Below are 25526 nucleotides of genomic sequence, written 5' to 3' on the forward strand. Positions count from 1 at the left end.
TCCAAAAAACTAAAGGAAGTCAAAGAGGAATAGTCATCCTAATGAGTATAAAGATTCCTACCATGAAAACACTTTTTCTTGCACAAAATGGGCTTATGCTTATACCTCGTTTTGCAGGGTCAGACACAACTTCTTGACCCAGAGAAAAGCTGACTGCAGATTCTCCCTTTGCCCCAGAAGGGACAAATGGGACAAGATTCTCCCACTCTGGACAGCAAAGCATTCGGGAAACAAGCCTTTCCACCTAGTGCTCCTTTCTTGACCCCCACATGTTTTCCTTCCACTGTTTATTTCCATGGAGACGGAGATATTAAAAGGAGGATGCGTAAGTTAAGGCTGGGTGGAACCCCAGCAGTAAGCATGAGATCTTCAGTTAAACTTGGTATCCGCCTTGGATATGATGTTGGGTAAGTCATAAGTCAAGCTATGTTTTTTTCTTCATTCATAAAATGGGGGTTTTAATAACATCCACTGGCCTTTTGTAAGAAATGAGAAAGACTACGGAGTCCCAGAAAAAATGTGAATTTTAAGATAACAAATCCGGAGATTGCAAAAAAGAGATTTGAAACAAAATGTAGCTAACCACTCTTCAAAATCATGGAAATAGTTTCATTTTGGATGGGATAGTGTCTTTGAGATCATTCTGTTGACTGAGAAGTATGTGTGAGCCTGAGATCGAGGGAAGCTTTTCCTTGCTTGCTGGATCCCAGAGAGGGTTGAATGCCTAGATTTAGGGAAAGGGAGATTTGTTCAAAGGCTTCCTGGGCTGGGGGTGGGGAGGGCAGCAAGTTGGCCCCTGTAGCATATGGCCATCAGGGCAGAATAGAAAAACGAACATGGCCTATGGCTCCATGGGCAGGCAGACCAGAATCCAGCCTTAAGCTTTGCTTTGTGGACTGACAGATACCTCCTTTTCCAGCTAAGGAAGGAGCCTGGTTCCACACAGGTCCAACTGGGAAAGGCAGGAGGGGACCAGCAGGAGGGCTCAGAATTTTGGGGCCAGGCAGCTGGCTGAGGCACCAAGCAACAACCAGGATTGATCTGTGGAACAAATGAGTGTTCCTTGGGGAACCTTGGAAACGTGGGGAGGGGAAATGAAAAAAAGGCTGGATTTCCTGCATGTGGAATGGAATTTTTTCAGTTGGGCATTAAAAGCTGGCCAACCTGGGGACAGCCAGTTAACATTATTGCTAATCCTGACAAGGGAACTACTGCACCTTGGTCCTAGGGTGGCAGCCCCCATCAAGGGGGCAACAGCCACCACTCATATCCCTGTTCCGGGAAGCAGCAGCTCTGCCGCATCCTTGGCTTGATCCCACCCTTGCTTGCTCTTTCCTCTCTGCTTTAAGGGGGCCCACAGCTGAAGTGTACAAATGGATTCTCAAAACCAGAGTACAAGGACATGCTATGTGTCATCATCATGTATAAGGGATATACTCACTGACAACTGTTTTAGGTCTCTCCAAGGCTTTGCTCTAAAATGAACTGCTTTTAAAGCACCTTCCCCCTCCCTGGAAATTTCTGAAATACAGTGACTCATCACAGGCTTCTACAGGATCCCCTAACTGACCTTCACTCCTCCAGCCTGACCTCCTCAAAGCCACTTGCTGCAGCCAAGGTGATGTGTGTTCAATGCAAATCCAACCCAGCATGCCCTTGCTTAAAACACTTTCATGTCTCCCTACTGCTTCTAGGTTGGTCAGAGCCTGGGCTCTCAACTGCCTCCCGACTCCCATGTCTAGGCCCTAAGCAATCTTCCCCTCCCTTCCACTGCAGCTGCTCCACATGACACCCTCCCCCTCATTCACTACTCTCCAGCCAGTTTTTCTAACAAACATGTTTTTCCTCACTTTAGGGTTCTGCACAAGCTGTCATCTTTGTGTAAAATGCTCACTTCCCACCTCTTCACCCAGCTTATTCATCCTTCAGGACTCTACTTCCCTCACAAAAAGCCCTTCCTGGTTCCCCCAGACTAGCTGGGGCCCCCTTGGTTTGCTCCTTTGCCTTTTCCTTCATAATGCTCAGCTCACTTGCAGTTTCTTGTCCAGTGCTGGTGATCACAACTGGACTGTGAGCTCCATGAGGGCAAGGGCGGTGTCTGACTGGGGGGCTTTGGGGCATCTGAGTAAACGCTTTTTTTGACCAATGATCAGTTCTTTTTGAAAGCCCTTTTAGACATCCAACAGTTCAGCCCTGTTGATTTTATATTTGGAAAAATTTGTCTTGATTTTAAACTTTAGAATTTATATTGATATTAAACTTTAGAATTTATATTTGCAAATAAAGTCCTACTTTTTGAAAAATGGAAAGGTTTGCTTGTTTGAAGGAATAACTTACATTCTAGAAATTTACTTCACATGTTAGAAGTCTGGGTAAATTTACTAAGAATGTCTCCAAATGTTTTCTGGATTGCTGGATTGTATGGTAGCTCTATTTTTAGTTTTTCAAGCAATCTCTATCCAGAAGTGTTAGAATACCTAATTTTTGTTCCTTGAGAGATCATAATTTTCCACACTGCTATGGTTACTTTTAGAATCAGCTCTAAACAATTTAAGATCCATCACATTTCTAATTTAGTTATTTCCTGAAGGAAATAAGTAGTAAGAACAAAACACCCCCTAAATCAATACAGCTATTTATAAGCAAATGATGTAGACATTCTTCAAAGCTCTTTGCTTGCTTTTGTTATCATTCCAATCTAACCAGGTATTTGCAAGGAGCTGCTATCAGATAAAATCAGCTGCAAATAATTGAACTATTTCTCATCACTGTTTTCACACTTTTAAGTAATCTGCAAGAAACTTTTTGATTCAAAGAGTCTTATTTTATAAATGTAATACATTTTTCCCTCAGTATTTTTAAAATTATGTTTCATCAGGAACTCACTACACCAAAGTACAGCCAACTGGCTCTACAATTTGCATTAAAAGGAGTCAGAATCACATCCACGTGGTTAGTAACAAAGGCTAGTACTACATAAAGGCATCTTTACATGGAACAAAGAGACACATATGTGAATAGTCACACGAGCCCAGTTAGCATATAGAATCTTCCACAGAGGGTTAAAAGAATTGTTACAAAAACAAAGCCCATAATTGCTATTAGAGGCAAATAACTGCTGAAGCAGCATTCATGGTCTCAAGCAACAGAAGTAACAAAGCAGCTTGAAATATCAGGGACTGACCTACAGTTCCTCCCAGAAAACAGCCTCCTCTCACCCCAAGGGGGAAAAGACCTATAGTGAGGACTTTGCCAGAGAAAAAACAAATGGTTTCAGATATTTTTTTCTATGTTGTACTTTCCAGGAATTATATAACTATTCCTCTTTAAATAAACAAATCTGTCCCTGGGACAGGTTGGGTTTTCGAGAAGAATACACAACCTGGATTTGGGTAGGGTATGTCCAAGGCAACCAGACATGCATGCAGGTGGAACTCCCAGCTGCCTCAGAAGGTCTTGCTTCATTCTTTTTTAAGCAAACTATGGCACCCCATGGTAAACCCTCATACACTATCCCAAGAACAGAGAGCAGGTGGCAGTTACCTCCTCTTCTCTCCCTCTGACTTGTATATGTCAGATGCAACATGAGAAATGTAGTCCACCTGGTTGAAAGGGAGAGGAAAATAATCATAAGGCTGAAGGGATAAGACCACAGCAGTTCAGCTGGACTCGCTTAGAGTCAGAAGCAGGAAGAATGCAGGAGGATGGAGGCCTCTATGAAGCCTCTTGGGAAGCACCTGCCAGGAAGCAGCAGCTGAGATGAGGTGATCAAGGACATGGGGGGCTGCATCTGTCTAGAAACTCTGAGGGGCAAGAGGCCTGAGGGCTGGCACAGGCTGACCAATGCCCTTGGAAGCCCAAGACTGCACTGCTTTGTGGTCCCACAATAGAGAATGTCACAAGAAACAGTAGCAATAATTTATCCCCTTCACATAGTGCCTGATGGGGGCCACCCACAAGTCATAAATAGCCAGAGGACACAGGTGGTAATAACCACAAGGGTGTGTAGGAAAGTAATGACCTGAATAGGGTGGGGAATCAGGAGAGGGCAGTGTCAAGAGCTTAGGGCTTATAGCCAGGCCATCTGGGCCCAGTCCTGGCTCTGTTACTTTCCAGTTATGTGACCTTAGGCAACCTCTCACTGCCTGCTTATTCACTGGGCTATTGTAAGCATTCAATGAAATGGTGCATTCAAATGCCTAGCAAAGTGCTAGGCACAGAGAAAGCAAACAATGCACAGCAGCTCTCATGATCATCCTTATTCGAGAAAAGAGGCCATCCTTAATGACCCTGGAACACCTCTGCTAGTGGAACCCGTCGGCTGCACTAGGCTACCCTCACGGTAGTACCATCAACGCTGTCTCTCAACTGATGAGCCTCGGGTGTGATGGGAATGGACTTGGGAGCTGTGCACAGCAACATGCCTTCCATCTGTAGACCTGAGATGGGGATTTCCCAGTAACCAAGTAGAAAGACACTGCAGTTTATGGTAAGCCAAAGAAGAAAACAAAGAAAGATGCAAAAGCATGAAAAAAAGGAAGCAATAGAATTCAATCTATGGCATAAGGTGAAACAAATATGAAAGTGGTATATTCCCCTACTAAAAGGCAAGGTTTCTCATGTACGGTCCAACTAAATGCTGTTTCCAAGAATCATGACTAAATCAAGGCAACTTAAAATATTAAAATCTTGGCCAGGCACCATGGCTCATGCCTGTAATCCCAGCACTTTAGGAGGCTGAGGCAGGCAGATCACCTGAGGTAGGCAGATCACATGAGGTCAGGAGTTCGAGACCAGCCTAGCCAACATGGTGAAACCCCGTCTCTACCAAAAATACAAAACTTAGCGGGGCATGGTGGCGGGTACCTGTAAACCCAGCTACTCGGAAGGCTGAGGCAGGAGAATTGCTTGAACCTGGGAGGCAGAGATTGCAGTGAGCCGAGACGGCGCCACTGCACTCCAGCCTGGGCAACAAGGGTGAAACTGAGTCTCAAAAAAATAATAATAATAAAATAAAAAATTAAAATCTAAACTATAGCCAAAGATTTATAAAATAAATGCAAATGAATCAAAACCACAATGAGATATCATCTTGGGCCAGCCACAATGGTTATTATTAAAAAGACAAAAAACATGCTGGCGAGAATGTGGAGAAAAGGGAACTACACACTGTTGGTGGGAATGTATGTTAGTACAGCCACTGCAGAAAACAGTATAGAGATTGCTTGAAAAACTGAAAATAGAGCTACCATACAATCCAGCAATCCCACTTCTGGGTATTTATCCAAAGGAAAAGAAATCAGTACTGTACTTGCATGTTTATTGCGGCAGTATTCACCTTACCCAAGATATAGAATCAACCTAAGTGTTTATCAGCAGATAAATGGATAAAGAAAATGTTATACACACACACACACACACACACACACACACACACAGAATGGTGTACTATTTGGCCATAAAAAGAATGAAATTTGCTGTCATTTGCAGCAATATGGATGCAGCTGGAGGTCACTATGTTAAGTGAAATAAGCCAGGCACAGAAAGACAACTATCACATGTTCTCACTCGTATGTGCTAGCTAAAAAAGCTGATCTTATGGAGGCAGAGAGTAGAATGATAGATACCAGAGGCTGGGAAGTGTGTGTGGGTGGGAAGGAGGAATAAAGAGAGGTTGGTTAATGGGTACAAACATAGTTAGAGAGAAGGTATAAGTTCCAATGTTCAATAGCAGAGTAGGGTGATTATGGTTAACACAGTATTGTGTATTTTGAAGTAGCTAAAAGAGAGGACGTGAAATGTTCCCAACACACAGAAATGATGCATACTCAAGGTGCTGGATACCCCCAAATACCCTGACTTGATTATTATACATTCTATGCATGTAACAAAATACCACGTGACCCTTAAATATGTAAAATATTATCTATCAATACAAATAATGTCTTCACTTAGCAAAAAAATCCAAATGAAAAACAAAATAGATGTCACACAATTAATATCAGACAATAGAAGTTAGAAGTAAAAGCAAGTAACAAATGGAACTAAGATAACTTTGTATGGACTACTTCATAATGAATCTACAACTGTTACAAACTTCTATATACTAAATATGTAAGGCAGAAACTACTAGAAATATAAGGGGACTGTAACATATACTTCTTTCTGGATAGACCAAGTTGTCAAAAATTCATAATTTGAACATTACAACGCAATTATAAGATTAATTTGAGACATTACACCTTCTTTTCCAGCATGCACCATGAAACATGTATAAAAACCAATCTTACATTAAGCCACAAAACAAATCTCAAAAATTAGAGAATACTATGTTTTTAAAAACCTAAGCCATTCATAGAAGCATTATTCATAATAGTCAAAGAATGGACACAATTCAATTGTTTATCAAATAAATGTATATTGGGAGGCCAAGGCAGGCAGATTGCTTGAGCTCAGAGATTTGAGACCAGCCTAGGCAACATGGCGAAACCCCGTCTCTACAAAAAATACAAAAAAATTAGCTGGACGTGGTGGCGTGCACCTGTAGTCCCAGCTACCTGGGAGGCTGAGGCAGGAGGATCACTTGAACCCAGGAGTTCCAGGATGTAGTGAGCCAAGATCATGCTACCACACTCCAGCCTGGGCAAAAGAGCCAGACCCTGTCTAAAAAAACAAATGGATAACTAAAACGTGGTGCATTGGTACAATGGAATATTATTTGGCAATAAGAAGGGATGAAGTACTAATCACGCTCTAGCATGGATGAACCTTGAAAACATGATGCTATGAGAAAGAAGCCAGTCATAAAGACAGCATATTGTATGATTAGATTTATATGAAATTTCTAGAACAGGAAAATGTGTGGAGACATAAAGTAGATTAATAGTTGCCTAAGGCGGAAGGTGGGAGAGGAGGGTTGGCTAGAGGGAAACGGGAATGACTGCTCATGGGCGTGGGGTTTCTTTATGGAGTGATAAAAATGCTTTAAAACTGATTGTGGTGATGGTTTGCACAACTGTGAATATTACTAAAAACCAGTGAATTGTACACTTTAAATGGATTATGTATTAATTATAGTTCAATAAACTGTTTTAAAAACAAAAGCCTAAGCCCTTGAAAATGAAAAAAACACTATCTTAAATATTTGCATAAAAGAAAAATTAAAACTATAGAGAGTATTTAAAGAATGTCACTGAGACCATTACACACCAAAACATGTAGGACGCAACAAAAGCAGTAATTAGAGGAAAATTTATAGCCTTAACTATTTTCTATATTAAAGTGAAAAAAAATAACATATACACAAATAAACCAGTAATTTAACTCTAGTAGTTAACAGAAATGGCGAAACAACTTAAGGAAAACAGGAGAGATGAATTATAAGAGACAAACATGGAAAGTCCATATTTCATTATGTTTAAGATGTCACCTTTTATCAGGTGTGTCTTTTTTTATGTATCACTAAGAGAAACTGCTGCCAATTAAACAATGTCACAATGCTTTGTTATCAATTGCAAGATGTATCCCAATTTCAGAAGTGTTAAAATGTGGAAAGAAAATGCACATCCTTGATTGATAAAATACAGTAAACTAAAAAGCAGAAAGACAGTGTGACTGAAAACAAATCCAAAATTTAATCTTTGGAAAGACCAATAGACAAACCTCCGGCAAGGACGTAAATTTTAAAAAAGAAAGAAAACAAAAAATACAAAGTATGAGAAATACTAAACTATTAGAAATACTAAAGGAAATATAACCACATATATATATATAATATATATATAATATATATGTTTGCTTTAGTATTTTTTAGTTATATTTTAGTACATTTTTAGTTATATTTGCTTTAGTATTTAGTGTATATACAGAGAGAGAGATTCAAATTTATAAGAGAATACTATATTGTCAAAAAATTAAATAAGAAAAAAACTATGCTAATAATATTGAAAATCTGGATCAAATGGACAATTTCTACTAAAAAACAAATTTTCCAAGTTGGCCTTAAAAGAATTAAATATTCTAATTAATTTTTAATTAAAAGAAAGAAAATCTAAATAAACAATGCTCATGAAAGAAATTTTTAAATTGTCAAAAATGTAACTTCAAAAAATTGCACTAGCTTCCTTCCCTCCTTCCCTCCTTCCCTCCTTCCTTCCTTCCATCCTTCCATCCTTTTCCCTCTGTGGCCCAGGCTGCAATCTACTCGGCTCGCTGCTGCCCCGCACCGCAGACTGCCTGGGACTGCCGGCGCACGCCACCACCGCTGCCTGCTTTTTCTCCTTTGGCTGCAGGCGCGGTTTCGCCATGTTGGCCACGCTGGTCTCCAGCTCCTGACCCCAAGAGCTCTGCCCGCCTCGGCCTCCCGAGGTGCTGGGACTGCAGATGGAGTCTCGCTCACTCGGTGCTCGGTGTTGCCCGGGCTGGAGTGCGGTGGCGTGGTCTTGGCTCGCGGCAGCCTCTGCCTCCCAGCCGCCTGCCTTGGCCTACCAGGGTGCTGGGATTGCAGCCCCTGCCCGGCCGCCGCCCCGTCTGGGAGGTGGGGAGCGTCTCTGCTCGGCCGCCCCTCTGCCCGGCCTCCCCATCTGGGAAGTGAGGAGAGCCTCTGCCCAGCCACCCATCGTCTGGGAGGTGAGGAGCGCCTCTGCCCGGCCACCCATCGTCTGGGAGGTGAGGAGCGCCTCTGCCCGGCCACCCATCGTCTGGGAGGTGAGGAGCGCCTCTGCCCGGCCACCCATCGTCTGGGAGGTGAGGAGCGCCTCTGCCCGGCCACCCCGTCTGGGAAGTGAGGAGCGCCTCTGCCCGGCCACCCATCGTCTGGGAAGTGAGGAGCGCCTCTGCCCGGCCACCCATCGTCTGGGAAGTGAGGAGCACTTCTGCCCGGCCACCCATCGTCTGGGAAGTGAGGAGCGCCTCTGCCCCGCCACCGATCGTCTGGGAAGTGAGGAGCGCCTCTGCCTGGCCGCCCCATCCGGGAAGAAGTGAGGAGCGCCTCTGCCCGGCCACCCCGTCTGGGAAGAAGTGAGGAGCGTCTCTGCCCGGCCGCCCTGTCTGGGAAGAAATAAGCAACGCGTCTACCTGGTCGCCCCGTCTGGGAAGAAATGAGGAGCACCTCTGCCCGGCTGCCCCATCTGGGAAGAAGTGAGGAGCACCTCTGCCCAGCCGCCCCATCTGGGAAGAAGTGAGGAGCGTCTCTGCCTGGCCGCCCCGTCTGGGAAGTGAGGAGCGCCTCTGCCCAGCCGCCCCGTCTGGGATGTGGGGAGCGCCTCTGCCCGACCGCCCCATCTGGGAGGTCTACCACGGAGGCCAGAAGCAATGTAGGGGCTGGGCGTGGTGGCTCACGCCTGTGGTCCCGGCACTCTGGGGGGCCGAGGTGGGTTGATCACTTGAGGCTAGGAGTTCGAGACCAGTCTGGCCAACATGGCGAAACATATGAAAAATACAACAGACAAACCAACCAACCAACTCAGTGACAACAAAACAGGTCTACCCTGGAGTCATACTCTAATTTTTTCTATTTTCCTCCCTTTCTGATCCTTTATCCCACTTTCTTTTTCTTCCTCTTCCTTCTCCTTCTTCTTTGTCAAATAGAGGATTGAGTTATTATCACTGATCCATATAAAGTCCCTCTCTCATTTATTTTAATCCCCACCCCCATTTCTATTCCCCGACTTCCCATGTGCAACCTTCCTAATATGTTTGATACGCATCTTTTTGTTTGTATGTATTTTTAGAAAATGTTTATTGTTTTTGTGTGCAAAAAAAAATTATTTAAAAAAAATTGCACTAAATCCCTTGCAAATATCAGGAGTCACTTCTATATAATGTTGGTTTCCCTTGTTATTAGAATTATTTTAGATCATAAAAGATCAAAAGATTTTTTCATAAAACTGGCATAACCCTGACATCCAAACTACAAGAAGTATTTTTCACCTATCAAATTGGCAAAGACAAAAAAGAAGGAAAGAAAACGGAAAAACAAAACCATGAAAAAGCATAGTATTTGTAATGTGGGAGAAACAGGCAATTTCATCCCCTTCTGATGAAAGTACAAACTGACACAAATTCTCTGGAGTGCATTTTGGAAATATACATGAAAAGGCATACGTTTTTGCATATGTTTTGAAGCTGTGCACACTTCTAGGAATTTATCACAAGGTAATAATCATAACTACATGTAGAAAGTTTTTGCAATAAGGATGTTCATTGAGACATTTTAATAGCAAAAATGTAGAAACACCTTAAATCAGGGGTTCCCAACTCCTTGTTAGGAACTGGGCCACACAGCAAGAGGTGAGCGATGGGCTAGCAAACATTACTGCCTGAGCTCCACCCCCTGTCAGATCAGTGGCAGCATGGATTCTCATAGGAGCGCAAACCCTACTGTGAACTGCGCACGTGAGGGATCCAGGTTGTGTGCTTCTCCTCAGAGTAATTATCTGAGGTGGAACAGCTTCATCCTGAAACCACTCTCCTCAGCCCACTCTCCATCCGTGGAAAAACTGTCTTCCAGAACTGGTCCCTGGTGCCAAAAAGGTTGAGGGCTGTTGCCTTAAATGGTCAATACTGGAGAGCAGATTCGAGTTTGACAAATCCATCTGATGGGACTGAGTCATAGTATCGAAAAGTAGGTAACATTTTTAAGATAAAAATAACAGTTTTAGGACAGAGTAAACATACATATTTTAGATATGCCCAAATCAATAAGATATGAAGCAAATATCTTCAGGTGAGATAACAAAAGATACTTTCTTCTCTAATTCCTTACAATTAACATGCATTATTTTCTAACCAGAAAAATTAATAAGCATTACTATAATTTAATTTGTACAAATATGAAATATACTAATAATGCCCAGAGAACCAGAACAGAGGGTTTGTGCCTGACATGCCCCAGTTCAGGAGGATGTGGATGAACCAGTAAGAGTCTTATCACTCTCATTGTGACCCCTCTGGGCTGCAGCCTGGGGAACCCTGAGGCCCACAGGTCTTTCATATAAAAAGCAGAACATCCTTTATATATCACCCTAATCCATGTTTCCATCCTTGGGAAGTATCAACAGCCTGTTCCAACCCAAGAAGCCAACCAAGTGCCTCTTTATCTACGGGCCATGTCACTTCCTGGAAATTTCTCAAGTAGAAACTATAAAAACATCTTATTTGGCACAGAGTAGGTTTCTTAAAAAATAATAAGCCAATTCAAACTCCTACCTAGATAGGGAATACTTGGAACCATCTTCAGGCTTCGGATATATTCCCGTGTCCGCTTGTAATTATCTTCTTTCGACATCAGGTAGTCCAATTTCTCAAAGGTAGTCTTGTCTTTTCGATTCAAAAGCTAGAATGAGAAGAAAATACAGCAAAATAAATAAACCAGAAGAAGCTAAAGAGTGGATAACTGTGGATGAAGACTAAAAGGGAAAATCCTAAGTGGCACATTTATGGTGTGCCAAATCCTGGACAGAACTAAGGATTTTAAAAGGCTGTTTCATGCATATGAGGTAGGAGACAGGACTTGACTCCAGAGGTGGGGCTTGGACACTGGGCCAAATTGAGGACTAGCTAAAACAGGGATGAGGCAGAAGCAGCTTTCTATAAGACACGCCCACCAGTGTGCCATGTCAGTTTACCATCACCATAGCAACACTGGATGTTACCACCCCTTTCCATTGCAATGGCCTGAAAGTTACCACCTTTTTTCTAGAAATTTCTGCATAATCTGCAACTTGATTTGCATGTAATTAAAAACATACATAAATATGACCTGCCTCTGAGCTGCTACTCTGGGCACAATGCCTATGGGGTAAGCCCCACACAATGAAAAGCAACATCTCTGCTGCTGCTGCTATACACTGCCACTTCAATAAAAGCTGTTGTCTAACACCACCAGCTCACCCTTGAATTCTCTCCTGGGCAAAGCCAAGAACCCTCCAGGGCCAAGCACCAATTTTAGGGTTTGTCTTCCCTACATCACAGAGATGGAAAGCTTCAATCTTGTCATTGTCACAGAACCTCACACTTGGAAGCTATCCCCCAAAGCGACCTGGCCCACTGTTCTACATGATGTCAGGATACCCCACATAACAGCAACTTGTGGGTGCAGAGAGCCTACAGAGCAAGGTGCTGAGGTAGAAAAGCAGACTGCTCAGGGTCACCTGAAGAGTTATTTCACAGCTACACCAAGTCTCTTTCCCTGCATCCATAGCTATTTGCTCTCCTCACCATCTCCAGGGCCGAAAGTCCCAGTAAGTTCCACACAATTCACATGCCCATGTACACAAAGCCAAGCCAACACTCGAATCCAGGCTATATCCTCCAGAACCCCCCCAGTCAACTGTGTCATATTTACACTGGGTGTGGTAATTTTAACCAAAAGAAGACAACCTTCTTTTCTATATGCAGTCATCGAAGGGGCAACTTAGTTAAGCAAATACAGGATGAACATGTATCCCTAGTCAGAGATTAGAGAAGCAAAATCCTTTGTGACTGAGATCTCTGGTATGTAAAGCTGGCCACCAGAGAAACAGTGGCTCAATGTGCATTTGAAGCCTTCTCAAAAGAAAGGAACAGAAACCAGAACTCCTGGTTTTCAAGACTTTATGCTAAGGACTCAGGCTGTGGTTAACCTGAAAGTCCCAAGTCAAGGCCCAGTGCCAGCAAATGGCAACATGGCTGACTAAACGTGGCTTTAAGGAAAGAAGTCTAGGCAGAAAAGCCAGGCTTAAAAGGAGGAGTTGGGAGAGGGGTGGCTGAGGCAAAGCATGAGGCTGATGCTGGCAGCACCCGTGAGTCTAGCTGCCAGGGTCCAGTGCTTCTGGGATTGGAGGTCAATGGCTAAGCCCAAGAGGGTGAATAAACAGAAGCCCCAGGGTTGGAGTCCCTTTGACCAAGGTCTTCAGACCTCGATGCTCTGTGCAAGGACCTAGAACAAGAGACCCACCATGTCCATGAGATTGACGTAGGCCAGTGTTCAAAAGCCCCATCGTGCAATGGAGAGGAGTGGGACAATGACTGCCTAGCACCTGGGGAAGCAGTGCAGTTCCTGAGACCTGGTCTGCAATTCCCAAACTCAGGCCATGTGTGGTGCGTTAGGGAGCCCTGGGCTGCTTTGGGCAGGCCCTGCCTGGTTCCTTCATCTTCAGCCTCTGGGGCCACAGAGGATGCAGCCATGAGACAGCCCACTTGCACAGGAGCAGTGATAGCTTACGAACTTCGGTAAGGAGAGGCAGAAGAATATGCTGAAAGAAAGGTTCTGGTGCTGAAGAAGTTGAAGAATAAAAGCGAACTTTTCTTTTCCCACTGGGGAATTCAGGACATATCAGTGTGGGGATGCTACACAGATGCTCAGGACAATGGCTGCTTAACTGGTCTGCTAAAATGAACACGGAAAAACACCATCTTCTACTTGCTGTTTGTAAGACACTGTAATATATAACTCATCTTATCTTCACAAAGCCCAGTGGTAAAAATGGAGCGAGGACTTTTACCTCCATTTCCAGTTCATAATCACAAGTATTAAGTAACTTTTCCAAATATCTTTGGGGAACTTGATTCAACACAGGAGAGTAACATAGCACAGTAATGTGGTAAGTAAACAGAGACTGATAACCCAGACAAATAATAAATGAGCTACTTGGGAGACTGAAGCAGGAAGATTACTTAAGTCCAGGAGGTTGAGGCTGTAGTGAGTCTTGACTGCGCCACCATACTCCAGCCTGGGTGACACAGCAACACCCTGTCTCTAAAATATAGTAATAATAATAATAATTATTATTATTATTATTATTATTTTTTTGAGACAGAGTCTCACTCTGTCGCCCAGGCTGGAGTGCAGTGGCGCAATCTCGGCTCACTGCAAGCTCCGCCTCCCGGGTTCACGCCATTCTCCTGCCTCAGCCTCTCCGAGTAGCTGGGACTACAGGCGCCCACCACCACGCCCGGCTAATTTTTTTTTTGCATTTTTAGTAGAGACGGGGTTTCACTGTGGTCTCGATCTCCTGACCTCGTGATCCGCCCGCCTTGGCCTCCCAAAGTGCTGGGATTACAAGCGTGAGCCACCGCGCCCGGCCTAATAATTATTGTTATTGTAAATGAATTATGGGGAAAGGAAGTGTCAAGGAAAGCTATACAGAGAGGCAGCATTTGAAATGAACACTTAAAGATGAGAAATTTGCCAATGAACAATATATACTCAGACCAGAACCAGATACCTACTGGAAAACAGCTCCATTGTGGTTTGTTTTGTTTTGTCTTTGTGGAGACGGCGTCTCACTCTGTCTCCCAGGCTGGAAAGGAGTGTTGCAATGTCAGCTCACTGCAACCCCTGACTCCTGGGTTCAAGCGATTATCCTGCCTCAGCCTCCCAAGTAGCTAGGATTACAGGCATGTGCCACCACGCCCAGCTAATTTTTGTATTTCTGGTAGAGACGGAGTTTCACCATGTTGGCCAGTCTAGTCTCGAACTCCTGATCTCAGCTGATCCGCCCGCCTTGGCCTCCCAAAGTGTTGGGATTACAGGCATGAGCCACCATGCCCGGCCAAAGAACTGCTCCTTTGTTAAGCAGACCACTTATGTCCCTTATTCAGGAGGTCATTCTTTATTAATACAACCTAGAACCCCTTACTTGTTTGGCAATGCCAGCCATTAAACAAATCTGGATGTCCTCCTCACATACACTGCGGCTGGGCCAAGCTGGCTCCCAGGGCTCAGGCCACTGGTTCTCTGGTCTCAGCTGGAGGACTGCCCATGTTCCCTGCCATGCCCAGCCTACCTGCCCAGCCTGTCAAGTGCCTGTATAGACAGCACCTCAAAGCTGATCAGCCTATCTTCTATGCCTCATCCCCAACTTGCCCCACACACTCACACAGACATTCAGAAGGGCTAAATCTAGTTAACTTTACTCATCTGCTCCCTTCTGTGCCTACAAATGAGACTCAGACAGTATCAGATTTCTCAAGAATAGTGTGTAGGTCACTAGAAGACATCAGAAAACCCTAAACATGTATTTCCCATGATGTATTTGAAAACTGAGAATTTCCTCTAGAAAAATGCAGGAATAAGCCAGGAATTAGTAAGACATGGGAAACGGGAAATTGTGGATCCAATCCAGGAGTAGGAAAGGGAGATTCTGGGGTGTCCAGTGAATAGCAGGCCTTAAGAACAACTGGTCCACATTGGATCAGCCCTGGAAGAGATGTCCCCAGAGAAAAAGAAGGCTTGGTTAAAAACCTGACATGATGGCACATGGAGGGGAGGGGATAGACATATTTATTATATATAATAAAAAATAAATATAAAATAATTTTAGGATTTCTTAGATATCTGGTAGATAGGATAAGGAAATTCTTTTTTTTTTTTTTTTTTTGAGACGGAGTCTCACTCTGTCGCCCAGGCTGGAGTACAGTGGCACAATCTCGGCTCACTGCAAGCTCCGCCTCCCGGGTTCACGCCATTCTCCTGCCTCAGCCTCTCCGAGTAGCTGGGACTACAGGTGCCCGCCACCATGCCCGGCTAATTTTTTGTATTTTTAGTAGAGACGGGGTTTCACCATGGTCTCGATCTCCTGAACTCGTGATCCACCCGCCTCGGCCTCCCAAAGTGCTAGGATTACAAGCGTGAGCCACTGCACCCGGCCAGGAAAAGTTTTTTAAGGCAATTAGAAATTCCAGAAAAATGGGTAGGGCATGGTAGCTCACATCTATAATTTCACTACTTTGGGAGGCCAGGAGTTTGATACCAGCCTGGGCAACATAGCAAGATGTCATCTCTACAGAAAAATTTTAAGGCCGGGCGCAGTGGCTCATGCTTGTAATCCCAGCAATTTGGGAGGCCGAGGGGCGGATCATGAGGTCAGGAGTCTGAGACCAGCCTGACCAACATGGTGAAACCCTGTCTTTACTAAAAATACAAAAATTAGCCGGGCTTGGTGGTGTGCACCTGTAATCCCAGCTACTCAGAAGGCTGAGGCAGGAGAATCACTTGAACCCGGGATGCAGAGGTTGCAGTGAGCCAACGGTGGGCCACTGCATTCTAGTCTAGGCCACAGAGTGAGACTCTGTCTCAAAAAAATAATAATAATTAAAAAAATTAGCTGGGCATGGTGGTGCACACTTGTAGTCCCAGCTATTCAGGAGGCTGTGGCAGGAGGACTGCTTGAGTCCAGGTGTTCAAGGTTGCAGTGAGCTATGAGCTATGACACTCCAGCCTGGGCAATAGAAAGACCCAAAACAAAAAAACAAAAAACAAACAAACAAAAAAACCCAACCAAACCAAACCAAAACGAAAACAAAACAAAACAAAACCAAAACCAAAAACAAATAAACAAAAAAAATCAATCCATGGAAATGATAAAATATTCAAGGAAGGACATGTTATTCATAGTTTACTACTTGACTATATAGTGACGCATATTTACTCATTCCTAATCATTAAAACACCAAATATTCATTTAACAAAAGTGATTTCACTATAATGATGAATGTGTTTGAGGAACAAGGGAAGGTGGTTCAGGAAAACTAAACCAACATCTACCATACAAAGAAGTCACCAGATGCTGTCTAAAGCAGATGGGTCAAGAAACTATAGCAAAAGCACATTGGTAAGTATATGGCAGAAACTACTAGAAGAAGCCAATAAACTGAAAGTGGTTGCCTCTGGGGAATAACTGGGGCATGGAGAGATGAGTGTTGAATGTCAGTTGTTTCACTAAACCTTTCAGTACTTAGTGATTTTTAAAATTCATGTGCATATAATGCTGATAATAATTTTTTTAGGTTTAATTTTTTAAATGTAGGATTTGTTTACTCAGAAAATAACAGCATTTACTCACACGTTTTAAGCTTTCATTACAAGAACCATAAACTGCAAACCTCATCTGAACTTGAGGGTCCCTTAGATTTTGGAGTTTATGGGAAGCCTCAGGAAGACACCATCAGAACTACATACAAGAAAGTAAATTGTCTGCTTACCCAGAGTCAAACAGATACTAAAACCATTCTTGTTCAAGAAAAGAGATAAGGAAGTAAAGTTAAAGAAAAATTTCACTAAGTCTAACTTCACTTCTAGTAAAGTTTAGAAGTCTTGGGGCACCCTGAGATTTTCTTCCATAATATTGATCATGATTGTGCTTGACTGTATGATTACATTTGTGTCTCCCTCAACAAATTATGGACTCCATGAGGAGGCTGACCATGCTGGCTGCATCCACTCTACTGTTCCCTGCATCTGGTATGATTCCTGACACAGAGGAAACACTGCCAAAATATTTGCTGCATAAAAGAATAATGAGAAAAATAACAATAATAACTGAAAAACTCAATTACTTGGAAAATTTTGAATATTCAAATAATTCTTGGGCAAAAGACCAAATAAAAGCCAAGATAATGGACTATTTACAAGCCATATGTAATTAGAATACTGTACGTTAAACTATGTGATGAGGCCAAAAGCACATTAAGAGGAAAATTTGTGGCTTTAAACTCATTTATTATTAAACAAGAACTAATATAAATGAACTAAATATTCAACTCAACAAGCTAAGAAAATAGTGGGAAAACTGGAGAAAGAAATCAATGACAAAATTGGCATGTTAAAAAACAAAACATCAAACTAAAAAAAGCTAAACATCAAACCTACAGAAATGATAACTAAATCTAAGAGCTAATTTTCATAAAATATCAATAAAATAGGTAAAATTTCTATTAAGAAGCAAAAATATACAACATAGGACTGACAAAGGGGCTATAACCACATATGCAAAATGAATTAATTTACAAAGTAAAAACAAAGTCCCTGCTTATTAATTGTGAATCATTTTCATGGTACAAAGGGTAAATGGGACTCACAAACCACGAGGTCAAAAGCCAGAAAGATCACAAATTTGGAGAAATACCTGAAGAAGTGGGTGGCTTTTGGAAATTTCCTGTCATGCTCTGAGTACCTTGTATGTGGCACTTGTATTTGACTGATCACAAACCACCACTCCGCTTTCTAGTAAAGCAGTTCAAATCTGGAAGTTGTCTCCATGGAGAAGAAAAAAATTTCTCCAAATTTTCTTTATGAGGACTTTGGTGTCTTGTTCCCTTGCCTCGAGATAATAATATTTCTTGATGCATGGAAATATTCTTTAGCAAAGAGACTGTTGCTCCAAATATGTTAAAATTGGCTCAAAATTCCATTTCAATTCCAGTGTCTACTGTTGATATGGAAAGAATTTTTAGTGTTGTGGATAATCTATGGACCAATGGATTCAGCAGACTAAGTATGGAATCAGTAAGGAAATGAACTGGAATTTTTAAAATAATTTTTTACTTCTTTGGATGCAAAATACCCATTTCTGAAAAATAAAAAACTACAAAGTCACATAGCTAATATAAAATATTAGATGCAATGGAGACTACTGTATGTAACACAAGGAAAAACTGTAACTGAAATTTAGCGGTGTCCTGGCTAGCTGTCCATGTTTGTCTTTGACTAAAGCTATTTTAAACCCTGTACAGACAGAAGTTAATTTGTAGAAAATGTAGTAATATAAATAATTCCTGTCTACAGAAAGGCAAATAATACCTCATAAAATGCTACTGATTATCACCATGGGAATACTGACTAATTTCATACCTTTTTTTAAAGTGATTTTAACCTTCCTTACCTGATTATAAAAGTGTAGTACTCTAGCTTCTCTTTTGATACGGTTGTAATATCTTACTGGTTCTCTCCTTAATCAACAAGTTAAATAAAATCTTTGACAAGTATTCATCTTATATTTGTATGAGTCATGATTTTATCTTTTTAAAAAATCATCCTTGGCCGGGCGCGGTGGCTCACGCCTGTAATCCCAGCACTTTGGGAGGCTGAGGCAGGCGGATCACAAGGTCAGGAGATCGAGACCATCCTGGCAAACACGGTGAAACCCTGTCTCTACTAAAAAATACAAAAAATTAGCCAGGCATGGTGGCGGGCGCCTGTAGTCCCAGCTACTTGGGAGGCTGAGGCAGGAGAATGGTGTGAACCCGGGAGGCGGAGCTTGCAGTGAGCGGAGATCGCGCCACTGCACTCCAGCCTGGGTGACAGAGCGAGACTCCGTCTCAAAACAAGAAAAACCAAAACAAACAAACAAACAAAAATCCTTAAACAGTTACACACACACACATATGTATACATGTATCCAATCACATGCATATACAAATACATACACAATCCTGTAGGACAATTTTCTCATTTATTTCTAATAATGTTGTTAATTTTTTTATTCCAGCCATGGCAACCCAGCAGATATTCCCACAAAGACCCGAGAGAGAGAGCTGGGAGGTTGAGATCAATCCCCTGATATAAGTTTGCCAACGGCCCATTCAGGGTCCAGATCTGGTCTGGTGGTGGGCAGAGAGTCAGGCACCAAATATACATCTCATTTGTTCAACCTGGTTTAGCAAGGAAGAATCAGAAACACTATATAGGAGAGGACTCTCTAGGGGAAGAACAAACTCTATGACCCAAAGAAGGAACTGCAGGAAGAGGTAGTCCTGAAAACAAGTCTAGAGGGATTTCAACAAGCACAGGTGGGGCTGGAGAGGCCCCGAAGCCACAAAAGGCATGAGCTCGGGCCTGGAGGTGGGCACACAAGGGATGTTCAAGGAAACAGCAGTTTGGCTAAAGTGCAGGTAAGTGTTGCTTTGCATAAGACTAGAAAAGAGAGAGATGGAAACTCACCTTTGGAAAAAGTGTGGTTTTGACTTGGCCATTTGGATGCCATAGACATGTGAACACCATTTTGACTGCTTATTCTACTTTTCCAGATACTTCAGCTCAACTTGCAAACAGGGTGCCAATCACAAACTGCTAAGCATGAACAGCAAATCGAAAAGAATGAGTTGATTATGGCCATGTTTTAACAGAAAATTCCTCAGGCCAACTCTAGCATCTCTTGCACACATGACTTGGGGCTCTGAGTTGCTGTGTTGCTGGTGGTAGCAGATGCACTGCTGGCCACAGCTGAAAGGTTTATGGTTTGTTTTTTAGGGTCAGGAAGTAGATATGAAATATTTCGGTGTTTGCTGCCAATGTCAAAATGCCTCTATTATGTCCTCAGCACTCTGCAAGACACTCAGCACCCACCAGCTTTCATCATGTGCCTCATCCCCAGATGCAAGTCTCTCTCAGAAACACTCATGAGGACAGACCAATTCTCTCTCTCATTCTAGCTCAGTCTCTTTCCCTCACTCAGAGGCATCACTGAAATACAGGGTTGGAAAACCACATGATGGTTAAAAACTGGCTGACAAAATATTATCATAAAACTGAAGGTGAAATAAATGCTCAAATGGCAGATCAAAAAGAAAAACTGGTGTCCGAATGGTTGTATCTGAGCACAATGACGCTCTGAAGGAGCGATGGCACAGAGCCCCCATCCTAGCAAGGTGGACGAGGGGTTAAAGGAGAACACTAAGAACTATCTTTAACCAGGGATGTGAAAACTTTGAAGCTATGTTTGGAGAGATCACTCCAGTAGTGGTGTGAGGATGGCCCACAGAGAGCAAGTCCCGAAGCAACGAGACCAGCTGAAAGAGGATGACAGTTCAGGCCATAAGTAAAAGGCCCTGTCATACAAGGAGGGAAGCCTCTGCCAACCCATTCGAGAATAGTCAAGAGCTGAAAATAATAATAATAATAATAATAATAATAATAATAATAATAATAATAATGAAAATAATAACAACAACAACAACAGGTAATACTTACCAAACCCTCAATATGAGCCAGGCATAGTTCTAAACATTTTTTCATGTATTTACTCATTTAATCCTCACTGTAAGAGGTAGGCCCAGGGCTCAACCCACATGTCTGATTTAGGAGGCCATGCTCTCAATCTCCATGCCTCTCATTTCTTGGTCTGAGGTCCCCACACCAATGCAGGTCACATGTAGTATGTATTCAGATCCCTTCGCTGCATGAGGTTCAGGCTAGGATGACAATTTCTCATAGATGAGTTTTTCCACTCATGCTCCCTTGGGGCTCTCCTAGGCTGGAGAGGGACTTTTCGATGCAGCAATACCTGACGTGTCTCTCTGATTTCTATGGGTAGCTGAATTCCAGCCCCCCATGTGTGTGCAGCTGGACCCTCCTCTCTGTTCAGGCATTACAACCCTAGCTCCCAGCTGCAAAGGCTTATACACAGCAGTTTCTCTGAACTCTGCTCACTGTTTTGACTCTGAGAGCACTTTATTTTTAACACATGGTGACTTCCCTTTCTTGGCTTCTAATTTAGCTTTGCTTGTTGGTTTTTTAATTTGGTTGTATTTTATCCAGAATTTATGTTTGTGTGTTTGAAGCAGGAGACTGGGAGGGAGAGGCTTATTTCTCAGTCTACCATATTGCCTAAGAGCCTAAAACACAGTCTGTTAAGAGAGTCTTCTGGCACTCACCATCATCTTCCTGGAAACCAAAGTTTGATTTCAGACACGCCAAGTGTGAGCTGTCAAAGGAACATGCAAGCAGAGGGATCTATGCAGCAGACAGCTGGAACAGGGTTCTAGGGTACAGGAGAGAGATCAGGGCTATAACTGAAAAGCCAGCCATCACTGGAGTACAGGAGGTGACACTTGAAGCTCCCCAAGCAGAGGAGACCACCAAGAGATAGCAAATGGATCAGGGAGGTGGAGAGGTCACAGCCTTGCAGAACATCCACATCCATAGCAACAAAAGGAGTCAAGAGGAAGAAAATTAAGCCAAGGGAAAAGAGATTCTTGAAGAAGGGAGTTATGAACAGTGTCCAATGTTGTAGCAATGTCAAGGAAGATGAGGGTGCAAATGTCAGCAGATTTGACTGAGAACTTCTGAGAAGCAGTTCCAAGCCAGGCTATGAGGAATGATGAGGATGTGTGAGTGAGGGCTACAAATGTTGGTTTCCTCTGCATCCATCTCCTTATCGCCTCACCTGACTCACCTCCCACCTGACCAAATGCTCAGAAATGCCTCCAAAAAGCAGCTCAGGCCTATCACCACCTTCTCAACAACATCAGAGGGTGGCTACTGAGGCACTGCATCCGACAAACGGGGGCAAAGGGCACTTCCTGGACGAAAGACTTTGAATTCCAAAGTATGTGAATGTCACACATCTGCCATCCTGTGATATTTGCAAAGTGGCCTTAGTTCTCTTGGTACAAGGAGCAATTCTCGAATTGCAGAGCTCAATGACTGTGTCCCCAGATATCTAGGAGTGAGAGCCCCACTCCCAGGATAGTTCGCCTTTCAGGTCACCACCCTCCAGAACAGGCCTCCTGACCCATTGGCTATGATTTCCTGCCTGCAAAATTTCAATTTTCACAATGCTGCTGCAAATGAGTCAAACTCTTTGGATCAATTCAGTAGGAAAGAGCGAATCACTCTGGGAACATGCACAGAGCAAGAAAAGCATGTACGTACGTGTGCACACGTGTGGGGTATGTGCATGTTTATGTACATGCGCACACGTGGCATGTCTAGCACCTGACTGTAATTACTGTAATGAGTGACTCATCCATACTCTAGGAATTCCATACCCCTACATCACTCACGAAGCAGTCAGTCTCCTCTTGAGATCACTCTAATCAAAGAAAAGGTTTCATCAGCTTCTCAGTTGCTCGGGCCCAAAGCTTAGGACTCACCCCTCATTCTCTTCTCTTCATCTCGACATCTCATCCAGCAGACAATCTGTCAGCTCTCCCCAGCATATCCAGTATCAGCCTGCTGTTCTCATATCCCCAGCCACACCCTGATCCTGCCAACGTCCCCTTGCTCCTGAATTCTGCCCTAACCTCCTGAGTAGGCCCCCAGTTTCCACTCTTGGTCCCCATCCCCCACCCAGTTTATTTTCCACACAGTAGCAACAGTAATTAAAAACACAAAAACCAAAGAGCAATTGGAAGCCAGATTGTGTCCGCCTCCTGTTTAAAATCCTTCAGTGCACTTGGAATAGAACCTAACTCCTCTCCCAGGCTTTGAGCCCTACATGATTGGCCCCGCTGCCCAGCCACTGCCTCTCACATCCATCTCCTCCTGGCACGCTGAGCTCTGGCCACACTGACCTCTGAGTTCCTTGCTCACACCAAGCTGATTCCTGTGCAGGGCTTTGCACCAGCCATCTCCTCTGCCTGGGACGCTCATCCCCTCATCTTGGCATGACTGGTTCCTTTTTGTCATTCAGGCCTTGACTGAAAGTACATGGCCTGAATGTACGTTAGGCCTGTACTTTAGCATGACACTAGGGAAGCAAGGCCTTCCCTAACGCCACACTAAAGCAGACACTCAGTCATTCTCTGTCATGTATTCTGCATCACTTTGCTTCCAATTTGACAGCTCCTTGCTGATCACTTCATGTATTCAATAAACATTTATTGATCACTTCTTGTGCCAGCCAGACTAGGCACATGTTTATTCTCCCCAACATGAAAGCCCATGAGGACAGGGGCCTTGACTATGGCTTCAGGGCCTGACATTTGAGAAATGTTTGATTTGCAGAATGAATAACAGCCACACGGTGATGTGTACTCAGGAAATCAGAATTGGCTGCTACAACTTCTTGCTTAGGTTTCATGGCTTTAAGGGAGCCAATATTCCAAAGTGGTCCCAGTGCTGGGATAAATCATTACCCATCTGCATTTTTCCAGGCCAGCTATGGTAGCCTTCCTGTCTGTGTAAGCAGACAGCATTTACTAAGGGCCTACTGTGTACAGGCCTATGTTTAGTGTCAGTCGGTCCTGTCTAGCTCACCCAGCAGCTAGCACTTAGCAGCCACCCATAGAGAGGCCAACAGGACGCCCTGCCCTAGCTTAATGGCCAATTCTCTGGAGGTCATCCGTGATGCGGCCAAGTGGCAGGTATCCTCCCACACCTGTAACTCCCTTCCACCAGGTTCCCCAGATATTCAGGCTTTCAGTGCAACCCACAGGGATGGCACATAGAGCTGGCCTGAACTGTCCCCAGGCTCTGTGTGCCAGCTGCATTTCTCTAGCCTCATTTCCCAAGCAGTGTAGGTGTCTATTTGTCCCTGCCCTGTGCCCAGCCTGATTCTCTCACAGGTTCTTGCCATTAGCAAGCCATCCAGCATACCCGCCAAGAAGACGGACTGTGGATTCCAGCAGGACGAGGCTGTGCCATGCTGGTTCTGTCACTCACCAGCTCTGGATCTTGAACAAGTCATTCTACCTCTTCAAACCTCAGTTTCCTCCTCTACAAAACAAAAACTATCATAGCACTGCCCTTTGGGGATGTTATGGCTGGTTCTTCCAATGCCACCTGCACCTCCCTACTCTGTGGCACATGAGGTCTCACCAGTCCCAACCCAAAGGACAAGTGAGCAGAGAGGAAACAGCTCTCTTTGGGCAACATTTCTATGGCAATCTCATACCAGAAATTAATAACAAAAGAAGAATGCAATGCAACTCAGGACAACACATACAATTCAAACAACAAATGTATAGTGGCTGGGCACCAAGGATACAGAGAAAAATCAACATCATCAATGAGGAATGCAGTCAAAAGGGGGAGGCAGACCTATAAACAAAACTGCAGAGTCGGTGCATGCTCCACCCTGCGTGCTGTTACCAGACAAGTGCATCAAGAATACAGACAGTGGAGTCTCCCATTCCACTGGGGCTGGGGGTGATTTGGATGAAAGAAAAAGATGATGAGTTTGGCCCCCTCTGTTTCCTAAATGCTCTATGCCAACTGCAGTCCTTGGATTAACAAGACATGTGAGTGAGTGAGAGGGGAGAGTCTGATCTAAAACAAAGGCTGAATAGTGGGTTCACCAAGAACAAGCAGCTACCCCACAAGTGACCTTGGAGACCTCATGTTGTAATCCACACAGTGTGTATCACCTCCTCTCTCCCTGACACAATACTGTGGCAGCTGCCATTCTTATTTCCTAGGATGCTGCATCTACCCACCTTTTGCCCTGGTAAGTGGCTCTCTGTAACCAGGGAAACAGCCCTGGCTCAGCCCTTAGGACACAACAGGGAAGTTTCTCAGAATAGGAACAGGGACATGTTGTTGCCTTGAGTCCCCTGCTCTTTGGTGACATGTAATCTTAGTTCCCTGGCATCTTCCTCTTCCCCACCAGCTAAATGCCAACTGAGGTGCAAAGACAGGAGCCAACCCAGGGAAGTAGAGGAGCAACAGAAGCCATGGTATAAACAATCAATCCAAGGAATGAGTGGCCAGAAGGCATTTGCAAGGCAGCCTTCAAAGTCCTGCTGCAGCTCTCTGGATCACTGGCTGCACATCCCCTCCCTGACAGGCCTCTCCTCTGACTGCTCTTTCTGCTGCACTCCAGCAACCAGGTGCCAGGCCAGCAGCAGCCACAGCCAAGACAGAGACCCAAAGGCCCGGGAGGCACCGGTAGTCTACCAACCTTATTTTCAAGTTCCTAATGCAATACTTATGGTACAAAAGGGAAAACAAAAACAAAAATTAAAAAAAATAAGACCTCTCTCTTGTTTTGGCTGACAGGGGGTAGGCTGGAATTGTCTTTTTTGTTCAGTGGGGTATGGTGGTT

The 25526-nt window shown here is 43.8% G+C and overlaps 1 protein-coding gene across 29 annotated transcripts in view; it reads right to left on the reverse strand.

Annotated features, from left to right (window-relative positions):
* Positions 1-25526, reverse strand: part of RALGPS1 (Ral GEF with PH domain and SH3 binding motif 1) — a 302263-nt gene that overhangs the window by 145656 nt on the left and 131081 nt on the right. For all 29 annotated transcript variants that reach the window (XM_055271045.2, XM_055271044.2, XM_055271039.2 and 26 more), the window contains one exon: positions 11209-11335. In XM_055271045.2, coding sequence (XP_055127020.1) covers positions 11209-11335 — 127 coding nt within the window. The remainder of the gene's footprint in view (positions 1-11208; positions 11336-25526) is intronic.

This window comes from Symphalangus syndactylus, chromosome 3, assembly GCF_028878055.3.
Source record: "Symphalangus syndactylus isolate Jambi chromosome 3, NHGRI_mSymSyn1-v2.1_pri, whole genome shotgun sequence".
NCBI classification, from domain to species: Eukaryota; Metazoa; Chordata; class Mammalia; order Primates; family Hylobatidae; genus Symphalangus; species Symphalangus syndactylus.